Source organism: Rhodamnia argentea, chromosome 1, assembly GCF_020921035.1.
Source record: "Rhodamnia argentea isolate NSW1041297 chromosome 1, ASM2092103v1, whole genome shotgun sequence".
Lineage (NCBI taxonomy): Eukaryota > Viridiplantae > Streptophyta > Magnoliopsida > Myrtales > Myrtaceae > Rhodamnia > Rhodamnia argentea.
Genome location: NC_063150.1, coordinates 19,701,826 through 19,728,182, shown reverse-complemented (window position 1 = coordinate 19,728,182; position 26,357 = coordinate 19,701,826). Strand labels below are relative to the sequence as shown.

Here is a 26,357-nt window from a genome sequence, read left to right as displayed (position 1 = left end):
AAATACTTCATGAATTTTGACCCAATGTGCAATGTGACGCCTTGAAAAATCGTGGACCATAAGTGCCCGAATTCAATAAAAGGATAAAAATGGAATTTCAATCAGTGCAAAATTTCGGATCGCAAAGACGTAAGTGACGAATTTTGGACGATTTTCGAAATGTCATTCGATTTGGATTAAGTTCTAAAAATCGTAGTCGTCGCACTTTAGGATTTTTAATCCTCACGCCTAAATCTAGTCCGGACCAAGTCTAGCCCGCGAAAACCAATTCTATTATCAGTCAGTTGAACCAAAAATTCATCCAATCTCAATTTATCAATTGGCCATTTTATCCCTCAATAATACACAAGAAGACAATTTTTTTAAAAATCCCAAGTGGTGGGCCCCACTTGTCTCCCACACCTCTCTAATCTCCCACCAATCCATCCCATCACCTTTCCCCCCTTCTTTCACGTCACTCCCCTTTCCCCTCTCTCTCTCTCTCTCTCTCTCTCCTTTCTCCTCTGCCGCAATCGAGCTCCTACCCCCCCTCCTGTTCATCTTCTTCTTCCTTCTTTCTTCTTCTTCGCTCTTCTCTTCTTTGGTTGAGCAACCCCCTCCACCGGACAACCACCTAGCCACCCACTGCCGCTCCACCGCCGCAACCTCACCTCCGCCGCATCGGTCGTCGTCCGCGAGCCGTGATAGCCGATCGACCCCACGCCCCACCAGCGATACCCAGCCGTGACCCACGACCGACCTACTATCCCGACGGCCTTCCCTCCCCTGACACGAGCTCGCCCGAGACCCGAACCTGTGAACAGCCACCCGCCTGACCCGAGCTCGACCCAAGGACCCCACGACCTCCAGATCTGTGGACCCGAAGCCCAGTCAACCTGCGACCTCCTCCGTTCTGCCTCAGCCGCGTCCTCCCAAGCTCACCTCGCCGCCGGCCGCGAGCTAGCCGGAGCTGCTCACCCTCCGCCGTGACGCCGTGTTATCAAGCCCGAGCCGAGCCGAGCCGACCCGAGATCGCGAACCGCCATCAACCACGGTCCTGAGTTGCTGCCGCCGTTTAGCCCTCAACGTTGGCCCCGAGCCCCCCTCCAAATCCAAGACCCAAAACCCGCCAGGGAACAGTACCGGTGAGCAATACCTCGTGAACAATATCTGACTTGATCCGAAAGTCTCGTACCCGACTCGACACTGGCCGCTGGTTTTTCAGCGAGTTAAATCTTTAAACTCCGATTAGGGTGTTAATTACGCTCAATATTAGTCAATTAGCGTAGTTAGCAATTTAGGGTGTGCAGGTAGTTTAATTATGATCGGATTAGATAAAAATTAGGTTTAAGATAAATGAGCACAATTATTTAATATAGTCTGACTAGTTATATCATATGTGGCTAATTGGTGATTAGACTGGACTGATTGTTTGGGCAGTGATTATCGGTGTTTGATCGCAAGCGAGCGATAGGCTAGAGCCGAGCGTACGATCATTAATTGTATGAAATTGGATTAATAATTATCGTTGGGATTATTAATTGTGTTTAATTAATCCGCGGTGATTGAATGTTTGACTTGATGCTCGGTGTTGATTGTTGGTTGTTGCGTAAATAGTTATGGGTGTCAGACACCCCGTATCAAATACAAAATCTTGTGGATATTATTGTGCATTCATATGACCATGTACAAAATTAAATTGCATATTTTAGCATGAAAATGGCCTTGGGCCAAGTCTTTGAGCACGTCCGCATAAGCATCCGTCTAAAAGTAAAAGATAAAAATTGGTTGGTTGTCATATATGTCTAAGTGGTCATATGATGAGGATAAACCATGCCGGTTGTACGTCATACCGTGCTAGTCGTGCGGAACCACACGACTTGTCGGAAGCACATCAATTCGTGCCCGTACTAGTCGTACGAATCACGTGAATTGTTGGATGCCGGTCGCAGCTTGTGATGGACCGACGCTTCTTTTTGGAATGCATGTCTGCTATGCCGTGCCAATCGTATTGGATACATAGCTTTCGGTCACCATCGCCAGAAGTAAGGAACGATGTCCGGTCCTATCAGTAGACATTGGCGATCGTAGTGTTGGCGCCACACCGGTTATATGCGGCGTGGTAACCTGTTAATAAATGGACTTCATGTGGTGTCTTGCACATGCAAATTGATATGATGTCGTGCCCGTTAATTGTTTGATGTGACTATTGAGTTGAGTCGAGCATTGCATTGTGCATGGCTGAAAACCGGTAAGTTTACATGTGGTTGACCGTTATACGTATGATGCTTTTATGGTTACCTGGTAGGATTTTACGAGCGAATTAACGTCCTAGCCAAGCTTAGGCATTGACTCACCGAAATTATTCTCACCCCGTCATTGTTAACTCTTTTTCAAGTCCCAAGTAATGAAACCCGTGGGCATTTAAGGCGAGGATCGTTGTAGGATTTTGGAAGTTGATGAGAGTTTAACATTACCCGACTATGTGTCTTTTTGAGGTCCTAGAGAGCCGCCCTAAAGTATGGGGTTGTGTATGACTGTGTGTAGCTCTGTAGGGTTAAAACTCATATGCTTTTGGTCAATGAAATGAAATTGTCTTTTGTTTGAATGATTGAGTTAATTTCTTGCTTTATTGTCCCTACTATTTGTTGTTAGGAAGAGTTTACGTTTTCACATGCGCCGCAAGTGCGTAGATCGATAGCCTACCTAGGACGTTATCTTTTATGACTCGTGGCGAATTGGTAGGGGTGTCGTCGGCTCGAGAGTCAAAGCGTGACATCCCCGCTTAAGGTGGTATCAGAGCAAGGTCGGCCTGATTCATCAAGTCATTGGCCCGGAGTAATAAAGTGCGTTGGGAATTGGGATAGTTAGTAGGATTATAAGCGTTGTGCATGTGATTATTATTTGTGCTCTAGTTGTTGGGGCTGTCTTCTTATTGCGTTTGTTATGGGATTGGCGGGACTACGTAATTTACTTGCAAGATGAGCAGACACGGTGGAAGAGCACCCCGGGGTAGGCTTGTTAGGCGGATCGATGAGATCTTAGAGGAAAAAGTTAGAGCACCTAGTGCCGCCGTAACTATCGGGCAAGATCCGAGGATTGATGGGATCCTTGAGGCGCCGGAAGCCATTAGGAATCTAATGGGGCAACAAGTAAGGAACCAGAATGCTGTCGCCGCTCTTGAAGTACCACGAGGGAATGTGTCGGCTAGAGTGGCGAATGATGGACGTCAGACACAAAAATTGGTAAAACAGTTCCTTAAGTCGAAGCCGCCTAAGTTTGCGGGAAGCAGAGATCCCGAGATTGCCATCTCTTGGATAGAGGAACTGGAGAAAACGTTCGCTCCGTCGAGGTGTACGAATGAAGATAAGGTCACTCTAGCCGTTTATCGGTTGCGGGGCAATGCAAGTTCGTGGTGGAGAACCACTAAGGATAGGGTCTTTCCTAAGGGTATAGCCCCAACATGGGATACCTTCGTGGGAGCATTCAATGGGAAGTACTTCTCGAATACTGAGAGGGAACAGAAGATGGCCGAGTTCCTTTGCCTGCGCCGAAATCAATTATCGGTGGATGAGTATGAGGCGAGATTTGCTGAGCTATCGAAGTATGCCCCAAGAATGATAGAGGACCCCGTGGATAGGGCAAGAAGATTTCAAGACGGATTGAAGCCAGAAATTAAGAGCGTGTTAGTGCCGCTCAACCTGAAGGACTACAATGATTTGTATGAGAGGGCGCAAATGGTAGAGCGTGACCTGGCCGAAAGGGCTGCCGCTACTAGATCGCAGTTCGTACCCTCGCATAGAAGGGACATTCAGCAAGGAAAGAGGCCGATGCCCGGTAGTAGGCACTACATCCCACCCAATAGGAGAGGGGCGATCGGCAAGCCGGTGTTTCGCCAAGATGGGGTGTGCCACTTATGCCGCCAAAGGCATGGATCCGGTCTATGCCCATATAGTGGAGGAGCATGTTTTAGGTGTGGCCGGTTTGGTCACCAAGTGAGAGACTGCCCGTAGAGGCAGTAGGTTAGGCAGGCGCCGTAGCGGCAGGGAGGACAATTTGGGGGGAATGCGCCACCGAACTTTCAGAGTCGACTCCGGGCGTAAGGAAGGATGTCTACTGTCACCGGAGAAAAGGTGAAGGATTCGCCGGCCGATTCAGGTACGGTCCTCTTGCACAATCATATGTCGTATGCTTTGTTTGATCCGAGTGCTACGCACTCATTTATGGTTGCTAGATTTGTTGAGTTGACTAGGTTGACATTATTGCCTTTGGATGTCGTTTTTGAGATTTTTACGCCTTTAAAGGATAGCGTAGTTGCTTTTATAGACGGTCCTAACCGTAAGTTGGTAATAGATGGTTGTTAACATCTGGTTTTTATCACCTATATTTCATTTTTTTTAATTATTTAAAAATAGCTAAAGAATCATAAAAATTGTAAAATCAACTTTGGAAGCCTTGGTCTAGCCTTAGGAACCAATTTTGAACAAAAAATATTTTTCATAATTTTTAATATTTTTTCGAATTTATTTAATTATAAAACACCCAAAAAAATCAGAAAAAAAAATACCATTCGTGGTCATAAAAATACACAAAAATAGTCAATATTTTTATTTTTATTCCCTCTTCACTTTGGTCACTTCAATTTTTGAAAATTTGATTCGAGTCACTATGTTCCTTCACAAACGTAAACCCAAATCGAGCATAAAAATTCCTCTTCGAGTCTTTTAATTTGCAATTTTCATTTTTAATAAGCCATGACATTGATATCTTGAGCCTTGAAATGCAATTGTGTCAATTTTTCCTTCAATCTCTTCAATTTTAACCAAAAGGGTTTAATTGCACAAATTCTTTACAATTTAGTCCCTAGTTTCGCTAATCTTGAAATTAAATTTTGTATGAACACACCCATAAAAATACAGACCTCCTACACTATAGTTTTCATCCCTCCGAATCCATTAGTGGCCTTGGTTTGGATTGATTTGGTCATATGAGCTTTGAACTAAGGAAAAATCAGTTTCAGGTCTAATGTGCGAAATGGGGTTTTCACTAAATTTCAGGTCCTAAATTCATAAAAATGCCCATTCTACCTAGGAAACACGTCGAGCAACTCAATTTTGGCGCCAATTTCTTGAACAAATGCCAATTGGTGACCCGATTCGACAAGTTAGAAGTGATCGGGTTTGCCGGGTCCAGCAGATCCAACTCACCAACCCGGCACTATTCATCATCTCCTTCCTTTGGATCCCATACGCACAAGTACACCCGGTTGATAAAAAACCTAAATTGATCCCCGAGACGAGCTTAATCGACAGCAAAGAAAGATGGGCATGGTGGCCAATTCGCATCCGCTCGTTTTGAGTACATTTGTACATCCCAAAGTGTACGGACGCGAGCGGAGGAAGCCGTTATTTCCCTCACCATTTTCAGTCGAGTGATGGGAATCTCCGGGTAACCATAGTACGAGCTCGGGCAGCGGGCATAAAGGACAAAAAATGAGAATGGAGAAGAGGGGGCAGGTGACGAAAAAAGAGGGGGGGTCTGGAGAGCAGGGAGGAATTTTCTTTTTTTCCTCCCGACCACCATTAAAGTTCGAGGGACCGGGAGCTTCGAGCTCGTCGCCTTGCCGACCTAGACTACGCCGGACAACGCTATAGTAACTGCTAGCTTCGTCTCAACCAAAGGAAGTGATCGAGGCTCGCCAATCCCTTCGCGAACGCTCGAGATAGGTGAGTCCGGTTAAAACTCAAACTCGGCATCCATGAACTCCTCCGAATATACATGGCCCCATTGAAGTTCTTTTTTCATAAAACCTCACGTAAATCGTATGCTAAGCTTGGTTTCATGTGTTTTTTGCACGATTTCTTGCTAAAAAACCCGAGTCGGCCTTTGCACGCTCTTTCCGGCGAGCCCGAACCTGTAACTCGGTCTATCGACCGTTATGAGCATTCCCGGGCCAATCTGGCCCATAGGTAAGTTCCCCCATACTCTCATGATGATGCTCCATGATTTACACGCTTTGTTCCGATGCCAAAATGAATAGGTTGAGCTTCGCCGGAAAACCGAGACTGTGACCGCCGAGTTTGCCATGTTTCGTATGCCTTTTTTTGCTCGATATTTGGTGTATGTCAACGTAGGGTAGTCGGGGTTTGATTTGGTACAAAAACCGCCCGGTTCCCCACACGTTTTTACATCGGATTCGACTCTCCGTCGAGGCACCGACGATAACGATCGGCGTCGATCGTCTTCCCCGGCGAGCTCATTGACTAGTTAACTTTTGTTGACCGGTCAATGCCGACATGGCCGCCACGTAGCGGCCACGTCGCCAGGGCAGTTTTAAACAATTTTTTATAATAATAATAAAAAAAAAGAACCCTAGATCCGGTGGTGGAAATCATGCCACGTGTCGAGATCGGGGTATTTTTTTTTTTTTTTTGGTAAGGAGATCGGGGTATTTTTTCGGAAAGTAAAAATTGAATTTTTTTCGGATAATAAAAATTGATCCAATGGCCATCGTTGTGACATGTGGCGCCATGATAATCGTTAGATCGGTCTTTTTAAATGAGATTATTAATTCAAGATTGAAAGCATTAGGGGAGGCCACGTGGCACATCTTAGAGCATCCAATAGGGAAATTTCTGCTAATTAAAAAATATATAAAAATAGAAAAATTTTGCAATGATTGAGTTAAAACTGGATTTGAATAATCCGGATGAGCCCGAACCCGTAACTCGGTCTATCGGCCGTTATGAGCATTCCCGGGCCAATCGGCCCCATAGGTAAGTTCCCCTATACTCTCATGATAATGCTCCATGATTTACACGCTTTGTTCCGATGCTGAAATGAATGGGTTGAGCTTCGCCGGAAAACCGAAACTGTGACCGCCGAGTTTGCCATGTTTCGTATGCCTTTTTTTGCTCGATATTTGGTGTATGTCAACGTAGGGTAGTCGGGGTTTGATTTGGTATAAAAACCGCCCAGTTCCCCACACGTTTTTACGTTGGATTCGGCTCTCCGGCGAGGCGCCGACGATAACGATCGACGTCGATCGTCTTCCCCGGCGAGCTCATTGACCGGTCAACTTTTGTTGACCATTCAATGCCGACGTGGCGGCCACATCAGCGGGGCTGTTTTAAACAATTTTTTATAATAATAAAAAAAAGAACCCTAGATTCGGCGGTGGACATCATGCCACGTGTCGAGATCGGGGTATTTTTTCGTAAAGTAAAAATTGAATTTTTTTCAGATAATAAAAATTGATCCAATTGCCATCGTTGTGACACGTGGCGCCATGATAATCGTTAGATCGGTCTTTTTAAATGAGATTATTAATTCAAGATCGGAAGCATTAGGGGAGGCCACGTGGCACATCTTAGAGCGTCCGATAGGGGAATTTCTGTGTGTAGCTCAGTAGGGTTAAAACTCATCTGCTTTTGGTTAATGAAATGAAATTGTCTTTTGTTTGAATGATTGAGTTAATTTCCTGCTTTATTGTCCTTACTATTTGTTGTTCGGGAGAGTTTACGTTTCTACATGCGCCATAAGTGCGTAGGTCGACAGCCTACTTAGGACGCTATCTTTTATGACCTGTGGCGAATTGGTAGGGATGTCACGAGCTCGAGAGTCGGGGTGTGACATGTAATGTCATCCATGAACTTTTAATATGTTTAATGCGGTTCTTTAACTTTAGCTCAATGTGCAATGTAATCCATGAACTTTTAGTTTGTTCGATGTGATCTTTGAACTTTCGATACCTATTCAATTTAGTCTCTTTTATAAGAACATTTAATATTGTCCTTGAACTTGAAGTAGTAGAAGGATAACAATGGATGTTTATTTAGTTAAGGGACTAGATTGAATACTTACCGAAAGTTCAAATATCAAGTTAAATGAATTAAAAGTCTAGGGTTCACATTACATATTTGGCTAAAGTTCAATGATTACATTAACCAAATTAAAAGTTCGAGGATGGCATTGCACGTTGGGGCAAAGTTCAAGGACTATTTATGTAATTCGGGAAATAACGATAGTAGAGATTGAACTTTTGGGTAAGAAAAAATTCACTACTACTGGACTCAAAGAAAACATTGATTGGCTTATATTTGATCCTCTGGACTATAATAAAAATTGATCTCTTTGATGCCACGCTCAAATTTCACACCCAATTTTAATTATTTAGTCTACATTTCGAACAAAAATTCCCAATTAAAAAGACTATCACCCTATCCCGTCTAAACTCAAAACCCATCTCTGCCCCCTCTCCCTTCCCCACAACTCTCTCTCTCTCTCTCTCCTAGCCACGCCGCCGCTTACCACCCCTATTCCAACCTTACAACACCGCCGCTTCCTCCACCGATGCCGTGTCACCCCCAATGCTATAGCCAACAACGGGGTGGAAAGTGGCAAGTACAAAAGGACGAGGGAAGAGAGAGACGGTCATCACATAGAGATTGATGGGGATGGAGATAATATAGAGACAGAGCTCGATCATGAGTAAATATGGGCGACGAGGTGGTGGCTCAGCTAGGGATGGCAGGCGGTGACGACACGACCGTCGTGGGCGACGACGAGGAAGAGGGCCGAATTGGGTTAAGGTTTTGGTTAAGTGTGTTTGGAATGATGAAAGGAATAAATTGAAAAGTAAAGTGATATATCTGTCAGTAGAGTTATAATTTAAATTGTAACCTAAGATAGGTAAGGCGGGGACAACAAAGAAAGGGAGCCGTTGATATTAATCATGGAATTGCGAGACTAGGATAGGCTTATGATTGCGGATGCTCTTGCCAAGATGGGGAAGAATTTGCAGAGAGGTTTTGCTCTTTTCTGATGATGCTTCTCCTTTTGTGTTATCTATATTTTTCTCTGACTAAAGTTTCAAATTCGATCACATCTTCACATCCTTATCAGTACATTATCGCTAGGAAAATTATGCAACGAGGTCCTACATAAATTGTAAGGATGTTTATTCGGTCCTAAAAGTTTGTGCGAAATTATAATGTAATCATTTCAGTTAATTTTTCATGAAAATCATTGGTGTAGCGATCTAGTCATTGCCGGCTTTTCTACGTGGCACATCGCCACTTCCAATGATGGCGAAAATTGGCGTAAAGAATTATATTGGAATTTCATGTCGAATATTTATGACTAAATTGACAAAATCAGAAAGTTTAGGACTCGATTGGCATTCGTATAATATGTTTAAGACTGATCGGATAATTTCCTCCTTTTTCATCCCCTCTTCATTTTTTTTATTTTTTATTTTATAGATATTCGACAACTACCTGACAGTTACAACTTTGGACATGGTAATGGGCCAGATTCCGAGCCCATGGGAGTTACGGGCCGTCATTGAAGAATGCAAAGATAAGTTAGCCCGGTCTATATCTGTCAAGTCGGTCTATGGCCCATTCCAGTCAAATCAAGTGGCAGGCTGGATAGCCAAGAACCATCATTACGTCCATGGGAGCTTGTCTGGTTAGTTCCTGTAAATTAGAATACTCAGATGCTTATACAATCGAGCAAGTTTAGTGACACCAACTAATTCTGGCTCGGAAACATTCGATTACCTCGGAAAGTCACCAAACACATCAATTAAGAAAGCGGTTTTCGGGGAAGAAAAATATCCAAGTGAGAATTTTACCAGTTCTGCTCTTTTAGTACTTGCATTCTCCAATTTCAATGATTTACTGGTATTTTCTCTTCTTTGTTTTGTAATTCAACCAAATAGAAAACCCAGGAGGTTACCCGTTCGAGGCTTTTTACCACTGTTAGCTAGAAAAAGTAAAAGTACGAAATCTCGGCCCATAGAAAATTACCAGGCCCATCTTCTTCATTTCTTTTATTTTTCGGCCCAGCTTCTTCTTTTTTTCCTTAGTCCTCGGACAACCGCGAAATTACTAAAAAGCCCGACCCAACACCCTCCGCACCAAATATTTTCAAAACTCGAAAACTCATCCATTTTCCCGCCCAAGAATAAAAAATCACAAAAATAAAAATAAGAAAATCTGCATCTTCTTCGGGACCCTCCTCGAGCCCAGGCTCAAGCTTTCCTCTCCACAAATCTCTAGTTCTGCATCAGCTGAAAGGAAGATCCATGTCCGCCCCGTCGGTTCGCCGGATCAAGGATCGCGGCGGCGCCGGAGCCAAGATCGCGGCTCCCAGACCAGGTAAGCCTCTGACTCCGCTCTCCAACGCCAGATCAGTCCTCGGGAAGGAGAATTCCAGCTCCAAGCCGAACCCCAAGGTTCCGCTCACGTCGGCGCAGAAGCCCGCGCTGCGTGTCGTGCCGCGGGTGTCGAGCGACGGGGCCCGGTGGCCATCCGTGCCTAGGGGGCGAAGCCCCAGCCCTTTGGGCGGGAGGGTTGGCTCGGATGGGAAGAAAGACAGGTTATTGCCTAGGGTTTCGCTGGAGGGGCGGGAGGCGGAGAAGAAGGAGAAGAGAGGGATTAGGGAGGTGGGTGTGGGGTTGAAATCGAGGGACGAGAGTGGTGGTCGTGGGTCTAAGGTTTTTAGGGATTTGAAGGATAAGGTGAAGAAGGGCGGGACTTGTGAGCAATCATCAATTGTGAAAGTAGGAGTAAGGGGCAAAAATGTACATAAAATGAATGGAGAAGCGTGTGTTGATTCTGAAAGTTCGGCCAAGTCGAGTAAGGTAGATACTCAATTAGATTTGAAGGGTCGTGCTGAAGAGGTTAGTGTTGATTTAAGAGGTCAGCCTTTGCATGAACTATCGATGGATAAGAAATCAGAAGAGGGAACAAATGCTAAATTGGCATACTCATCTGATGTTACCAGTGAAATGATTGGAAATGCGAGTGAGAAATGTTTGAGCAGTTCAGGGGTTTCAGAGAAACCAAAGGAGAAGGGGTTGAGCTCTGAAGCTGTTAATAGTCAAGTGGGTAACAAACATCCGAGTAGGCTACATGAAAAGCTTGCCTTTTTAGAAGGTAAGGTTAAGAGGATCGCTTCAGATATTAAGAGGACTAAGGAGATACTGGATTTGAATAATCCAGATGAGTCCAAAGTTATACTTTCGGATATCCAGGAAAAGATTTCAGGGATTGAAAAGGCGATTGGTCATGCCATAGGTGATTCTGACGGTAAGATGGCTGCTGTAAAGAACACTGCAATTGCTGTCCTTGAGAGTGACAAACCGGTCAGCAATATTCAGGTTGAGAAAAAGAGTAGCTCGAAATGTGCAGTTAAAGTTTTGAATAGTGAGGAATTAGAAGCTCGACTCTTTCCTCATCACAAGCTGCTCAGAAGTCGAACCTCCGTGGAGGCATCAGTAGCAAGCATACAGTCATCAAGTAAAGCAGGAGCGCATGAGAAGAATATTTCTGAGGCTAATTCTATGTCAAAGGTAGAAGAGAAGTTGAACCCTGATGACAACCCAATAGCTTTGGAGTTTTTGGCTTCATTAGATGAGAAGCAATCTAAGATCTCCGTCAGGGATCAGAAGTCTGGCATGGAGATCTGTGCGGTTCAAGAAATGGATGATGTTGCAACTTCAGCAGTAGAAGAGAAATCTGTTGACAGGAAGGCTGAGCCAGAGATGATTCTTACAACTGATGAAAAGCTTGATGAATTTGATGATCAGGAGAACATTCAGGAGCTTATAATTGGAGACGAGAATGAAGACACTTATGCTTATCAACTGCATGAGATAGGTAGCAAGACCTCCACTGGAGGTTGGTTTGTGTCAGAGGGAGAGGCAGTTCTCCTTGCTCACGATGATGGCTCATGTTCCTACTATGACATTGCCAATTCGGAGGTATATGATTTGCTTTGCTGTCATGATAATTTAGCAGAGAGTTTATGCCTTGCTGCCACCATGTCCTGAGGAGCATATTCACTTGTGTTTCCGACGTTAGATGTAGGAATTGCATACACTCTAGAGAAGCGTATTTCGCTAAGTGAGCTTTCGTCAATGTTCGTTCACTAATACTTGGGTGTCAAAACTTATCAATTGATTAATAATCTTTACGCTAGTGTGCTTTTGCATTTTTAGTGAGAAAATACTGTACTCCATATTGCATATACATTAACCTGTTTCTTTTAAGTGATTCCATATATTTGAATTTACTTATAGGCAAAGTGACTGTTTCTCTTAAGTAAGTCCTTGTATACTTAAATTACTTATAGAGCAAGGTGACTGTTGAGTGAATTTCTTCTTAAGTTTGTGTTGGCTTTTATTATTGGGTCTTTGGTTGGTCATTCTTGAATAACAGCTGGTTGTGTTCTTTCGTGATGTCTATAGTTTACTGGTTGTGGATGAACAGTGCATATTTATTATCCCTTAGAGAAAGAAACGATCAAATTGATGTTGGCTGTATTTAATCAGTGATAAAGATAGTGCCACAGTAAGCAACTATGACTACCAGGAATTTCCTCATCTGAGGATTAAATATATGAACAGATATCCCGCTTTTATATTTTACTTCTTAATTTGAAGTAAATGAAGATTGTCGCATAAGTTGTGAAGATTTCTTTATCACTAGAGATCATTTTTTGTGCATATTGCATGTTTGATGCCCTTAATCTGGCAAAAGAGGCTCATACATCGTAACAACCTTCATTTTTTTCTTTTTGTGCCTGAAATAACAACCATCATTGTTGACGAGTGTCAACGGCAGGACTTATTTAATAGATAAATAAGGTCTGGGAGAAAGAAAAAGGAAAATAAGTCTGATGTTCCTCTAATGGTCTGAGATTTGCAGGAGAAAGCTGTATATAAGCCCTCCTTGGCAATCTCACCTAACATATGGAGGGATTGTTGGATTATGCGTGCTCCCGGTGCAGATGGGTGTTCAGGGAGGTACGTTGTTGCAGCCTCTGCTGGAAATACCATGGATGCGGGGTTTTGCTCCTGGGATTTCTACACCAAAGATGTTCGAGCTTGCCATATTGAGGAAGGTGGTGCTGTGATTTCTTCAAGAACAGTACTTGGCCCTTTACCTAGTAACACTTCATATAGAAGAAGTGCTCTGTCTAGTATTATGGTCCCAGAAAATCGACAATGGTGGTATAAGCCATGTGGACCTCTAATTATCTCAGCAGCCACCTGCCAGAAGGGTGTCCGAGTCTATGATATACGGGACGGGGAGCAAATTATGAAATGGGAGGTGCAGAAGCCTGTGTTAGCAATGGACTATTCGAGTCCTTTGCAATGGAGAAACAGAGGCAAAGTTGTTATAGCTGAAGCTGAGACAATTTCTCTTTGGGATGTGAATTCTCTTAACCCGCAACCATTACTTTCCGTGCCTTCCTCCGGACGAAAAATATCAGCCCTTCACATTAACAACACTGATGCTGAAATTGGTGGAGGGGTTCGACAAAGGTAAATACTCCTAGACAATTTAAGTCTCTATCCTGGTTAACTAGTTCTTCTTGTGCAAGTTGACTGGATTTTCTTATTGTCTACATCGACCTTTCTTCATGTTGACTACGCAACATCTCTATTTCTGATTTTTGTGCTGCTTTTCTTTTATTGCTGCAGTGTTTGTTTGAAATAAAGCTTGCATTAAATTCTGGCATTTGATACTATAATAAGTCCCCGTCTGAAGGTTTTCATCCCATAGTCTCTTAGACTTACCATGTCTTGAGTGCAGAGTCAGTTCATCGGAAGCCGAAGGCAATGATGGCATATTCTGCAGTGCCGATTCAATCAATATCATGGACTTCCGCCATCCATCTGGCGTGGGACTCAAGATACAAAAGCTCGGGATCAGCGTGCAGTCAGTCTTCTTTCGTGGTGATTCGATTTTTCTGGGCTGCACAAGCCTTAAATCGGTAGGAAAGAAAGTGAGTTGCACACAGGTGCAACAGTTCTCCTTGCGCAAACAAGGCCTATTCAGCACTTATGCTTTGCCTGAGTCAAACTTACACTCCGATCACGTCGCAATAACTCAAGTTTGGGGCAACTCGAACCTGGTCATGGGGGCGAGCGGGCAAGGACTGTTTGTGTTTGATGCTGTGAGGGATGAAGCTTTGCAGTCTCTTGGGTGTGGAAGCACACAAAATGTTAGAGAAGTCATCGGTCCGGATGACTTGTACTCGCCTTCTTTCGACCATCTGTCCTCGCGTGCTCTCCTCATATCAAGAGATCGCCCAGCATTGTGGAGGCACTTGTCTTAGACATGACAAGCAGTTGTTGCCTAGGTGGTCTGGTTTCGGAAAGAACTGCATGGGGGATCTCATCTTTTTCCTTGTTCTTGCCAATAGAGGTGAAGGGCTTTGTTATTATCATGATCTGCCCTTATGGTGCCCCTCATTTTCTGCTTCTGGATGTGAAGGTCCTTAATGACTTAATGTAATGTTCTTATTTATCATAATAGGAACCTATCCTGCATACAACTAGACAGAGAATTTCGTTTATGACGACAGAAAATGAGGTTGGAGATGCACTTTTAACTGGTAACTGTAAATCAAGTAGATTATATTGCGAATGATGTGGTAAAAGCTGGGAAAAGTCATTCAGAGAAGTGGGGTGAATTTAAATCGTCCCAGCACACGAAAAGTGAAAGAGTGACACATGGATACGGCGTCAGTCCAGAGACACATCACTGTTCTATTATGGAGCTTATGTTTTGTTCAAGCCTCCATGTGGTTTTAGATAAATTTTCGAGGTAAGTATAGTATAAGTGTTATAACTTTTGTACGATGATCACTTGAGTGGCACAATTTTTTTTTCGATCACCTGAGTACCAAATCAGAGCAAAAGGAATCACTTGAGTGCCATTTCCGGCAAAACATCCTATGTAGACTTTTTACTTAATGTTTTATTGTGACGTGGAAATTAAAAAAAGAATTACAAGTTCACCGTGGAAATTCTTCTTCGGCATGTCCTTCTTAAAGAGAAAACAACGCCACACTATCATGTCTTAAACCCGCCTTCGAGATTGAACGAAAGAACGATCAAAATTGGCTCGAGCAAAATTAGGGCTCCAAACCTTCCCTCTTGCAAATCAATTTCTGTCCGATAAATTCGACGCTCGCCAAATCAAATTGGGGCTTCGATCTTCATCAATCTTTAGTGTCTCAAGCGAATCGATTGAAGGCCCTACTCTATTCTTGTGATTCATGTCGAAGTCTCCGAAGACAGAGGAAGTGTTTGTCGCGTGACGAACCGGGGTTGACACAAGCAAAGGTAAGTGATTTTTTGTTTGTGTGAAGTGATTAATAAACGACGCGCATGTTTATTCATTTTGGTGTTATTGACAGCAAGTGAAAGAGAAAGAAAAGGCGAGAAAGGCGATCCGTTGGAGGGAAAAATTAGGGTCTCATTGGCATAGTATAAAGGTGAGTTTTATTTTCTAAGTTGTATCTTATGTCGTTTTGTGTCCATTGGCCGACAACGAGATTGTTGTTTACTGAATGTAATGGGGTAGTGGGGACCGAGAGCTGAAGTTGTCGTGTCTTTGCTTTGTTGTGGTCCTTGTCTATTATGGAAAAAATTATTCTCTCTTTGATGCAGTGTCGAGGGTTGTGGTCCCCATTATAAAAAAAAAAAGATTGTTTTTTCTATAACTGCATTGTTAAAGATTTTTGTTGTTGTGGTCCCTGTGATGGGGAAAAAACTGATTGTAATTGGTTGCAAAGGCTAGCAAAGTTGTTAGCAGATGATAGAGAATGCTATAAAAATTATTTCTTTTATATTGCACTATTAATATGGTTTGTGTTGTGGTCCTTGTTATATAAAAAATGTATTTTATCTTTCATGCAGTGTTAACATAGCTTGCATTGTGGTCTCTATTATAAAAATAATTATTTTCTGAATCAACAGCGTTACCATGGGCAATATGACTGCGCCGGTCAAAGTTTTCTACGGTGGGAAGTTTGTAATTGGAGACAATGAGACTAAATATATCGGTGGAGATGTGGCTTTTGTCCTCATCAGTGTGAGTCGACTATCTTATAAAGAGTTTAAGAAGGATATAATGCAACGGTTGCGATGCAAAATTGCTAAGCTATATTATGTAATACCCGGTCAGAGTCCGAAGGATGGAATGAGATACATGCATGATGATAGTGGTGTTAGGGATGTTGTTTACTATTTTCTTCATGGTCAAGAGGTGTATGTGTATGTTGATGGCAATGGCGGTGAGGAAGCAATTTTGGAAGCTCACGTGGAAACCCAAGATGGAGATGCATTTGTTTTAGAAGAAAATCTACAAGCAGAGAACAATTAGGCTTCCCATACAGCAGAGGACAATCGGGCTTCCCATATAGCTCGTGTGTTAGAGTTGTGTGAGCAATTGAAAGAATTGACGGCATATCCGATGGTGAAGACACGATCACCGAAGAATCGACTTGAATAAATGTGAGCTCTTGGGAAGTTGCATTGTCCAATGATGAAGATGAGGAAATACTGCTGCATACACAATGCCCAAGTAATGCTAATGATGTAGACATTGCATAAGCAAGAGAAGAAGTAAGAGCATTTTGACAAAGGAAAGAAGGACAAGTTGGGATAGTTGATGATGGCATTTCTGTAAACAGGGAAGATGGAGCTGCTGTCAATGATGCTGATGATACAGAAAATGAGGAAAGTAATGAGAATGATCGCTGCAGCTTAGACGACAATGAAGATGGTGTGCTTCAAAGTAGTAAAAGGTCAAGTAAGTACCCTTCTTACGATTCAAATTCTGCAAGCCCTTTGTTTTGCTTATCAATGAGATTTGATAATGCAAAACAATTGAGAGAGACTATCATGAAGTATTCAATTACTCGGCAGAGGAATTTGAAGTTCACTAGAAATACGAAGAATTATATTAGGGTGAAGTGTGCACAATATAATTATCCATGGATGATATATGCTGCATTGGATAGAAGAATTGGCTCATTTCAAATCCGGTCACTCCAGGAAGAGCATAACTATGGTATCGATTTTCGTAATAATAGAGTGACAAGTGTGTGGTTGGCCAAGCACTTTTCCAACACCATTAAGGCCATGCCATAGCTAAACAAGACTCGATTGAAGCAACTAGTCGGAGAGGAAGTAGGTGTGAAGGTATCTAGAAATCAGTGGAAAAGAGCTAAACACAAGGTGATAAGTGAATTGATGGGTATATACAAGCAAGAGTATGCACAGATTTGGAACTATGCTTGGAAGTGTAGGTTTCAAAATCCACCGAGTAGAATTCATGTCGAGGTTGAGGAGTCATCATTGGATGAGCATGAAACATGATTTCACAGGATGTACATATGTTTTGAGGCATGTAGAAATGGGGTTTTTAGCTGGATGCGGAAGAGTGATAGGGTTAGATGGTTGTCTTTTGAAGGGTTTATCCAAAGGAAAGATATTGGTAGTAATTGGAAGAGATGGAAACAACCAAATGTTTCCAATAGCCTGGGCTGTTGTGAAGTCGGAGAATAAGGACACTTGGTCTTGATTTCTGAAAAATCTAATGGCTAATCTTGACATAACCGACGGAAGTGGTTGGTCATTTATGAGCGATCAACAAAAGGTAAGACAACGTGATTGAACTGTTGTCTTTCTAATGATACTCATTTTATGTATGTTATTAATGTTTGCTGGTTTTCTGGGGGCTTGTTCCAGCTATAGCTGAATTGATGAAATATGCTGAGCACAAAATGTGTGCTCGGTACATATACGCAAATTAGGCGAAGAAGTATAGAGGCGATGAGCTACAAATGCAATTTTGATTGATTGTAAAGAGCACTAACATGGTAGACTTTAGAGTTCACAAGCAAGTCCTATATAAGTTGTCTGCCGAAGCCTTTGAAGACTTGTTCCGCATTAAAGCAAAACATTGGTGTAAGGCCTTTTTTAGCGAAGAATTCAAGTGTGACATCATTGCTAACAACCTTTGTGAGGCATTCAACGGCGGGATTATATGAGCCAGGTGCAAATCAATAATTAGTATCTTTGGAAGACATCGAGTGATGGTCATGACTAGGCTATATAGGCAGAGAGATGAATGTGCAAAGTGACCTAGACAATGTGGGCCTAGGATTGTAAACAAATTGGAGGAGAGTGTACGGGGTAGTAGGTTTTGCGAGCCGATTTGGAATGGGGACGATGGCTTCGAGATTAAGAATAATGATAACAACTATGTTGTCCACTTAGAGAGGAAAAAATGCTCTTGCCGAGCATGACAATTGACTGGAACACCATGTTCACATGCCATGTGTGTCATTCAGCTGAAGAACCTCAATGCAGAGGATTATGTTGATGACTTTTATAAGAAAAATCGATATCCGGCTGCATATCGGTTCATGATGCAACCACCGAGGAGTAGCAAATTCTAGGAGAAAACAAACCATCAACCCCCAAAACCTCTACCATTGAAGAAGTAAATTGGCAGGCCTAAAAAGAAAATGAGATTGGAAGAAATTGAGAACAGTGATAACAAAGTGAGCGGGGCTGGTGGAATAATTCGATGCTCATTTTGTCATGGAGAAGGGCATAATAAGACTGGTTGTCGAGCTAAGAAACAGCACCACCAACAACAACAATCGGAGACAACACAAGCCAATTATGCAAGGGCATCGCGGGGCAACACAAGGAGCCATGCGGTTCCAACTCCGGACCCAACTCGGTCCACAAGTGTACATCAAAGGAAGAAATATCCGGTAAGTTGTTTGTTATTATCCTTTATTTTTACAGTAAATCCTTGGAGCAATGATTTCATTGCTTTCTCTTTTTTTGCGGGTTAGAAGGAGACCAGCTGAAGACATTCGTGAAATCATTGCGGGGGCACCACAGGGCAACACAAGCAGCCATGCGGTTCCAATTCTAGAGCAAACTCGGTCTAATAGTGTACAACCGAGGAGGAAATATCCGGTAAGCTATTTGTTATTGTCTTTGCTTTTGACTATAAATCTTTGGGGCATTAACTTCATTGCTTTACGCCTTTTTGCGGGTTAAAAGGAGACCAGCTGAAAATATTCCTCAAACTTGTGCATCACAACATACAGATGGGGCAATTGGAAAAAGGACAAGACATGGGTTGACAGATATGAATGGCGACATGACCAACTCAAGAAATTCAGAGGTCTTGATATTTGAAGGAGGACCAACTTAAGAATCGATCGCACCGATACAAAGAAGCCAAGAGGAGGCATTGATAAACCAACCAATGGTTACTCGAGCACAAGAGAAAACAAAGCAATCAATGCCACATCCAAAACCAAGGGTAAAAAGAGCAGCGGCAAAAGAAGCTCCCGCCCCAAGCTTAGTTCCATGTCGGTCAAATGATCCCGCAAATGTCAATGCATAGCCTGCTGCCATAGTGCCAACACGGACAATGAGTTCAATGGGAGACGATACAAATGTACTTGAACATCTAAGCGAGGTGGCTCCTCCAAAAGATAAAACAGTGCAAAATGAGACGGCAATGCAGCGTGTGAATATAATTCCAATTCAGAAGAGTGCTAGGATCATGCATCAAGTGAAGCCTTTAAAGAGAAAAAAAGGAAGTGATGAGGTTGTTTAGCTTGATTGATGGAAGGATTTAAGATGATGTCTGTTGTTGATGTTTTTTTTAGAAATTTGAAGTTGCTAGAATCATGTTTGATGCTGCAACTTGATTTGATGTATGTTATGCAGCAATATGGTTAAGTTGTGATATTGTTGCATTTTGGCAAGGCAGCAATATGTTGCATTTTGGTTTGGAACATCCGTTCGTGAGTGATCTGTTGCATTTTTTGCTAGTGTGTTTAACAATAACATTATGTAATTGAACTTGGTTGGCTGTTATTGTTGATGATGATGTAAGAATATGCGGTATCATTGAGTAGCAATGATTATGTAATGGTGCAATGGTATTAGTAGCGGGGTTGGCTTGTTGTATCAAGATAAATAGTATCTTACGGTTGATACAGGTGAAGCAGCAATATAAAAAAAAGTGAACCTAAGTGATCACTTTTTAAAAATTGAGGAACTTAAGTGACCACTTTTCAAAAATGGAGGAACCTAAGTGGTCACTTTTCAAAAATTGAGGAACCTAAGTGGCCACTTTTAGAAGATATGGTACTTAAGTGGCCACTTTATGCAAGTTCAGTAACCTAAGTTGTCGATTTAACTAAATCTATGGCACTCAAACAATCATTCAATGGCTTGTTGGAGTTCATTCCATCTCGAACACCTTTACAAAAAAAAGCCGAGGACGATGCTTCTGCTCTTGCTGCACATCATTTTGACATTACATTTGTACCATTGCATTCTTGTGTTGGCATCCTCAAAACTCATAGAATTGTAACAACAATTCTTGGCATATGAACAATATCACGTTCATGTACGACATCATCATATCACTGTTCCTCAATTACGGTAGACTAAAAAAAAACCTTCTCTTTAGTAGGGTTACATATGCTCATAAACCAAAACAAACCCAAAGACAATAACACCATAACAATCATTTGATAAATATCTCTTTGATTTTTTCATCTTTGAAAATTCCTTCTTCCAATGGTTCATCAAATATTGTAGACCCTTTACCTCTGCTTCCATTGAGTCCCCATCGTCTAACTCATTTGTCAATACATGTCGACTTTCATCTTGATTTTGAAGGAGCTCCAAGATAACCTCCGTTGCTCGGTTTGAGAATTTCGAGTCAACCCACCTACAAGAAAATCAGTACACAATTTCGTTTATGCTTGTTGCATTAGCGGGGCAAAGTAATAGAACATATCCCCTCAAAATCGAGCAAACAAACCCTAAATCCAAAACTTGTTAATGCTAAAGACATCGAAAAATTTGATAGATCAGTAAAACAGAGATTAGGGACCTAAAATATCCACAATTGAAGTATGCACTATAATTGGCGCATCCATGAAACCTTCTCCCGGGATTATCTCTCGTCCAAGCCGTTCTCGCTGGACTTCGCAACCCACAATAGCAAAAGTGTAGAGCTACATCTTGGCTTTGCTCGTACACTCGGGAGACACTTGCCCCGCTTCTACTTCCCATCGCGACTTTGACGATTTGATTTTGGGCAATTTAAAGATTTCGATTTCGTTGAGTTCGGCTCGATAGGGTTAGGGTTCTTCAGATTCCTTTTATGAGAATTTGATTTTCCCCCATTTGTTGAAAGATCTCGGTAGGGTTAAGGTTCAAGTGATTTTGCCCCAATTGTTGAAGCAATTGATTTGTCTCGTTCAATCTGAAGCATGCGACGTCGTTTCCATTTTTATTTGCCGATTCAGCTTTCCAATAGTCCACGTAGGCTGGATTTACATTATTTTAATGCCACGTAGGATTTTTCAGTGACCCAAATCGCCGATGGCACTTAAGTAGTCGATATTTAAAAGTTGTGGCATTCATGTGATAAAAAAAAATTGTGGTATTCAAGTGATCGCCGTATAAAAGTTATGACACTTGTACTATATTTACCCCTAAATTTTTAGTCCCATGGTCCAATGGGTACGGAGTACTTATTGTCTTGCTGTCATTCGATAAAAACAATAAGAGCGAGACGGTAATATAAGTATGTAGTTGATGATTTTACCCACCAAAAAATGAAATAATGTCAAGCACCTAATTAGAGGATGAAATCCAAAGGTAGGTAAGCAAGAAACTATTAAATATGTGTCGAGTTTAAATTGTTTGCGGATATAAATCGGTTTGTTACGGAGGTAGGAAATCTTGAGATATGTAAGATTTGACCAAGTTGAGTTGACTTCGTGGACCCCTATGCTAGTGTACGGAGACTTCTTTTGGCAGAATAGTAAAAGAAATAAAGGGCTCCCATATAATACATATATATGTTAGATTGCGGGGCCCATGGAGCAAAAAGAAGACAAAAAACTCAAGGGTTTGCTTTTTCCACTTTTTGCTATGCATCAGAAGCCGTACATATATATAAAAGAGGGATAGGTCTTCGTGGCACTTTTCTTCTTGACCGAGCCGCACAAAACAAACGAGAGCCGCACCGCGAAGGATCAAGAAGGACGTCGCACAGTAAAGGTCGTCGTACGAAGAAGTTCTTGATTCAGCAATACCGATCGGTTGTGCTTGACGCATGAACACGGTGATTTGTGTTTCGTGAGTTTTACATCTGAGTTGTTTATTTGTGAACACTTAGGGTTTGGATATAATTTAGGTGCGGGAAACACGAGCGTATTGAGCGATTGTAATTCGGATTCTCCGATTATAGTGGATTGTTCTTGCTGGCTCTCCCGTAGATGTAGGTACCGATATTCGGACCGAACCACGTAATCTCCGGTGTCCTTTATTGTTCATCGTTATTTCTCTGGGCTTTTTCGCATTGATTTATTTGCAAGATTTGGGTTAGCTTCCGCGTTATATTTCAACAGAAACGATGCTTTAATAAGTGATGGGTAAATGACATAAATGAACCATGAATTCTGGCCAAACGAGTGATGAGGTTTTTGAATTTTAAACTTATTCAATATGATCCTTGAACTTTAGTTTGATATGTAATGTTGTCCATGAACTTTTAATTTGTTCAAATATGATCTCCGAATTTTGAGTACATGTTCAATTTAGCTCATTGGCCGTATGAATATATTAATGTGGGAAATCACATTGCATATTGAGTTAAAATTGAAAGATCATTTGTGTCATTATCCTTAAAATAGTTGTCAAGTTGGCCATCGTTTGGTTCATTTGCACATGAAACCCATCTCTTCTAACAACCTTGGCTCTCGCGATATAAGGCAATGACGTGAGAATATTCCCGACGCTTGCATCAATTATCGAAGTTCAAAATGTTCAATTACTTTGGTTAGCATCCCTATCATTTAGACTTTGACCCGACCCTTTCGTTTAATTAGCAATTTAACATGTCTTATTAATCGTTCGAGAACTGAGTATGTTTAACGACAGTGCAAATCAACCGATATGTAAAGAGCCAGCACAGCGAAAGTACAATCAAAGCATCCCCAAATCAAAACAGCAATTTCGTGCGAAAGAACTGGACACAGCTAGCGAGAAATGCTACGATCTTTCCAACCCTAGGGAAGGATAAAGGGAGGTACTTAAGCAAATTTTAATCAAACGACGCTCTTGATGAAGGAAGGAAGAGACAAAAAGGTACTTCTTTCTTGACTTGAGAGATCGCCCTGTCTAATTAATGAGCATGATGACGACTTTTGACGGGCGTTGGGGGATGAGAGGCCTTGCTGGCTAGGCCCCGTGGCAAAACACATGTTAAAAAGTCAAAGCGTTCGGAATATCCAAGAATGATGTCTGACATCACCAGACACATTGTTTCGTCCTTATATAAATTGTATCACGGGAAGCGATTTTCTTGCGCTGCGAGAGAGCATTATCGCCTCGACAAAGCGAATTAACCCCCGCCTCCTTAGTCAACGACGGCTCTACTCTTCCATCAATTTCCCTTGCAATTAGTGGAAATGCAAATGCTAATCTGGGGTACTAATCATCTGGTTTAACAAATGGCAACGTGTCCCGACAGTTTTAGGTGGGGGTTCCCAACCGTCCTCTGCAAGTGTTCCTAATTGCAGCGTCTTCCATCATTGATCCAACTCAATTCCTTCCTCTGGACAGCAATGTTTTGGATCATCCCTTCAATTCCAAACTTAGTTGGAGGTCCATTCTGCTCACTTAATGCAGGCCCCGTTGTGAAATTATGGGTAACTGCTCATTTAATTTTTGGAGCTTTTGTAGATGGCAATGGCGTGCCACAAATTGTGTGAATTTATTTGGAGCTGAGTACTACTTTCTCTCGTGGCGTGCTTCCCCCATATGCCAAATTTTATTGCACGAAATGAAAAAAAGAAAAATAAAAACTCTTGACTATTATGTCTACGAATCACTGGCAAATTACCAAAAAAGTCTTGAACCTACTGTAATTATGCCAATTTGGCTCTAAAATTGTTTTTTGGCATTTTTTTGTCAATTGAGTTTTAAACATTTTCATATCTTGCCAATTGAGTCTATCCTCGCCGCCGTTGTTGATATTTTTCTAATTTATTTTTTGAATTTTTCTGTCTTTTATTATTTTTATTATTATTGTTAAGGCCAGCAGAGGTGTCTGGGCCCGAGGCTGGCAGCCTTTAAAATTAAAAAGAAGAAGGGATATGTATACTGAAAATCCTAAAACTTGTCACGAAAGTGTAATTAAATCCTAAAACTTGCAAAAAGTACAATCAAGTCTTAAAATTTGTCAAATTTGAAAAATGCTAACGTGAATTTTTTTAATATTTTCTTTTCCTAGGTGGCGATGAAGTGGTTAAAAGACGTCGTTTTTTTTTGTCCAAATATGATATTTAATGTAATTTTTATTTAAATTAAATTTAAAAAACAGCTAAAAAAAGGTTAGAACTTGGGGGTGAGGCCTGTCCCACCATCCTCAATAAGGGTTGGCAACAGTGGGGGAAAGGTCGGTAGGGATTGCCCGGTCCCGGAGCCCTCACAGCCTGGTTCTAGCTTTTTCTTTTTTTCTTCTTTTTAATTATAGCATATTTATTTTAATTTAATTTAAGTAAAAATTGTATGATAAATCAAATTTGGATCAAAATGATATTGTTTTAGCTTAAATTTCGTGTTTTAGCCATGTCATTGCCATGCAGAAGAAAAAAATATTTAAAAAATCCACGTCAACACTTTTCATGATCCACGTTGGATGAAAATATCAAAATGACTCGATTGTACAAATTTGACAATTTTTACGATTTGATTGCACTTTTTATAAGTTTTATAACTTAATTACACTTTCATAAAATGTTTTAGAACTTCCAGTGCAGATATCCCTAAAAATTCAATAAAATAAAATAAAGTAAAATTTCTATGTCGGCATTGACAGTGCCATGTAAGATGGTCGAAAATTTTCCGAATGGGCTCAATTAGCAAAATGTAAAAATTTTGAGGACTTAATTGGCAAAAAAAAAAGGGATGGGGTTTAGGACTGAATTGACATAATTATAATAGATTTAGGATATTTTCTGCAATTTTCCCCTTGAACTTATGCTTAGGTTGGTGTATTTATGCTAATTGATTTACTCTAAAATTAAAAAACGATGCATAATAGTAATAAAGTGTGTTGACAATTTCAGAGTTGTTATACTAATAAGACCCTTTTTTTAAAATGATCAATAAGAATGTTCAAGAGATGTTGTTTGGGGATTCACTCGGAACTCATTTTAGGCTTCTTTTGTTATCGAAAAGTTAATCCTTTGAAAAATACATTTTTAAAAATGATTGCTCTTCTCAATTAAAAAAAATTAATTAACGAAAAATATTTTCATTGTCCATGAAAATGTCTGAACATAAATTGTTTTTGATAATACAAATATTTTTCATCGATTTCAAACAATAACAAATGATCAATATGAAAAAGTACTTTTTATATTATTTATTTTCCACGAAAATAAATCCCGAATACAGTCTAGCGGGATTGAAACCGATTGATTTCCACTTGCTCCCATCGCCATAAATTAGTGGTTAGTAGTTAGTACTACCGGACTGTCATGTACCCCACTCAAAGATCCAAGTTTAGTCTATCGTATGAGTAAAGATCATTTTCAAAATATTTGCCAGCGATTTTTTTTTTTTTTTTTGTTGTGGTAGCAGGTTGTACGTCGCTTCGTTAAATTCACTCATTGCTGCAATTCAATTGTCTGGTAATAGAGTAGCTGATTGCGTTGTGAAAGCCTAAAGAAAAAAGCATTTACCAATTGACTGGGTTCTCTATCCTCCTTCGGACCTTGGGGATTTACTTTGCTCCGAATCTTACGAATTGTATTCAAGTTACTTATTATCCTAGTGAATGAATATGTTTTTTCTGACAAAAAAAAAAAAAGCTGTTTGGTAATACGAGTGTTGACTAATCTCGAGACTGTGTAGATTTATGAGCTACACATAGACATTCAAGCACTTAAAAAGTAAGAAACTCGAAATTCGTTTTAGATCGATGGTCAGATTGGATTCATTATTGTATACTTTGAGCCTGATTTGTTTTCATTTCATTTCAAATTCATCATTAGGTGGTGAGAAACCTCACATTCCTTTACTTAACCCGATCGGGAATCGAAGTTCGTACGCCACAACCGAACCCGTGGAAGAGGAGATTACTTGAGACCCGAAGGAAATGAAATACAATACCTTTACCGAAAAGAAGGGCGGCTCAAATTGTTGGTGAATAATTGATAGTTGTTAGTTGACTATCAAGAAGAGCAAAAAGATTAAGGTACCTATTTAGGAGGAAATCGGAAGAATATGATGTTTATTTGCATATCTATGATAACACATCCTCTAATTGTTGGTAAATACCTAATAATTGACATTATAAATTGTACATCGACATTTAAATGATAAGTAAAAAATTAAAGTACTCTTCCAGAGTACATTATAATGCGCTTATTTATGTGCAATAATCCTTTAATTATGAAACGACGGGTGATTTTTTCTATGTTCGAGGCGATGCAAATTT

The 26,357-nt window shown here is 41.1% G+C and overlaps 3 protein-coding genes across 5 annotated transcripts in view; all 3 read left to right on the top strand.

The window, feature by feature from the left end:
- The window catches only part of LOC115753955 (peroxisomal membrane protein PMP22), a 491,710-nt gene that overhangs the window by 430,447 nt on the left and 34,906 nt on the right, over positions 1 to 26,357 (top strand). The gene's annotated exons all lie outside the window — the stretch shown is intronic.
- Positions 9,994 to 14,326, top strand: LOC115753977 (KIN14B-interacting protein At4g14310). Its single transcript, XM_030692847.2, has 3 exons — positions 9,994 to 11,749; positions 12,696 to 13,315; positions 13,587 to 14,326. Exons 1-3 carry the CDS (start codon positions 10,070 to 10,072, stop codon positions 14,110 to 14,112), a joined length of 2,826 nt encoding a protein of 941 aa, XP_030548707.2. The 5' UTR covers positions 9,994 to 10,069; the 3' UTR covers positions 14,113 to 14,326.
- Positions 18,287 to 26,357, top strand: part of LOC115753949 (long-chain-alcohol oxidase FAO1-like) — a 17,200-nt gene continuing 9,129 nt past the window's right edge. Inside the window, 2 exon segments of the mRNA XM_048273127.1 lie at positions 18,287 to 18,293; positions 25,496 to 25,498. The gene's annotated coding sequence lies outside the window, so the exon portion shown is untranslated.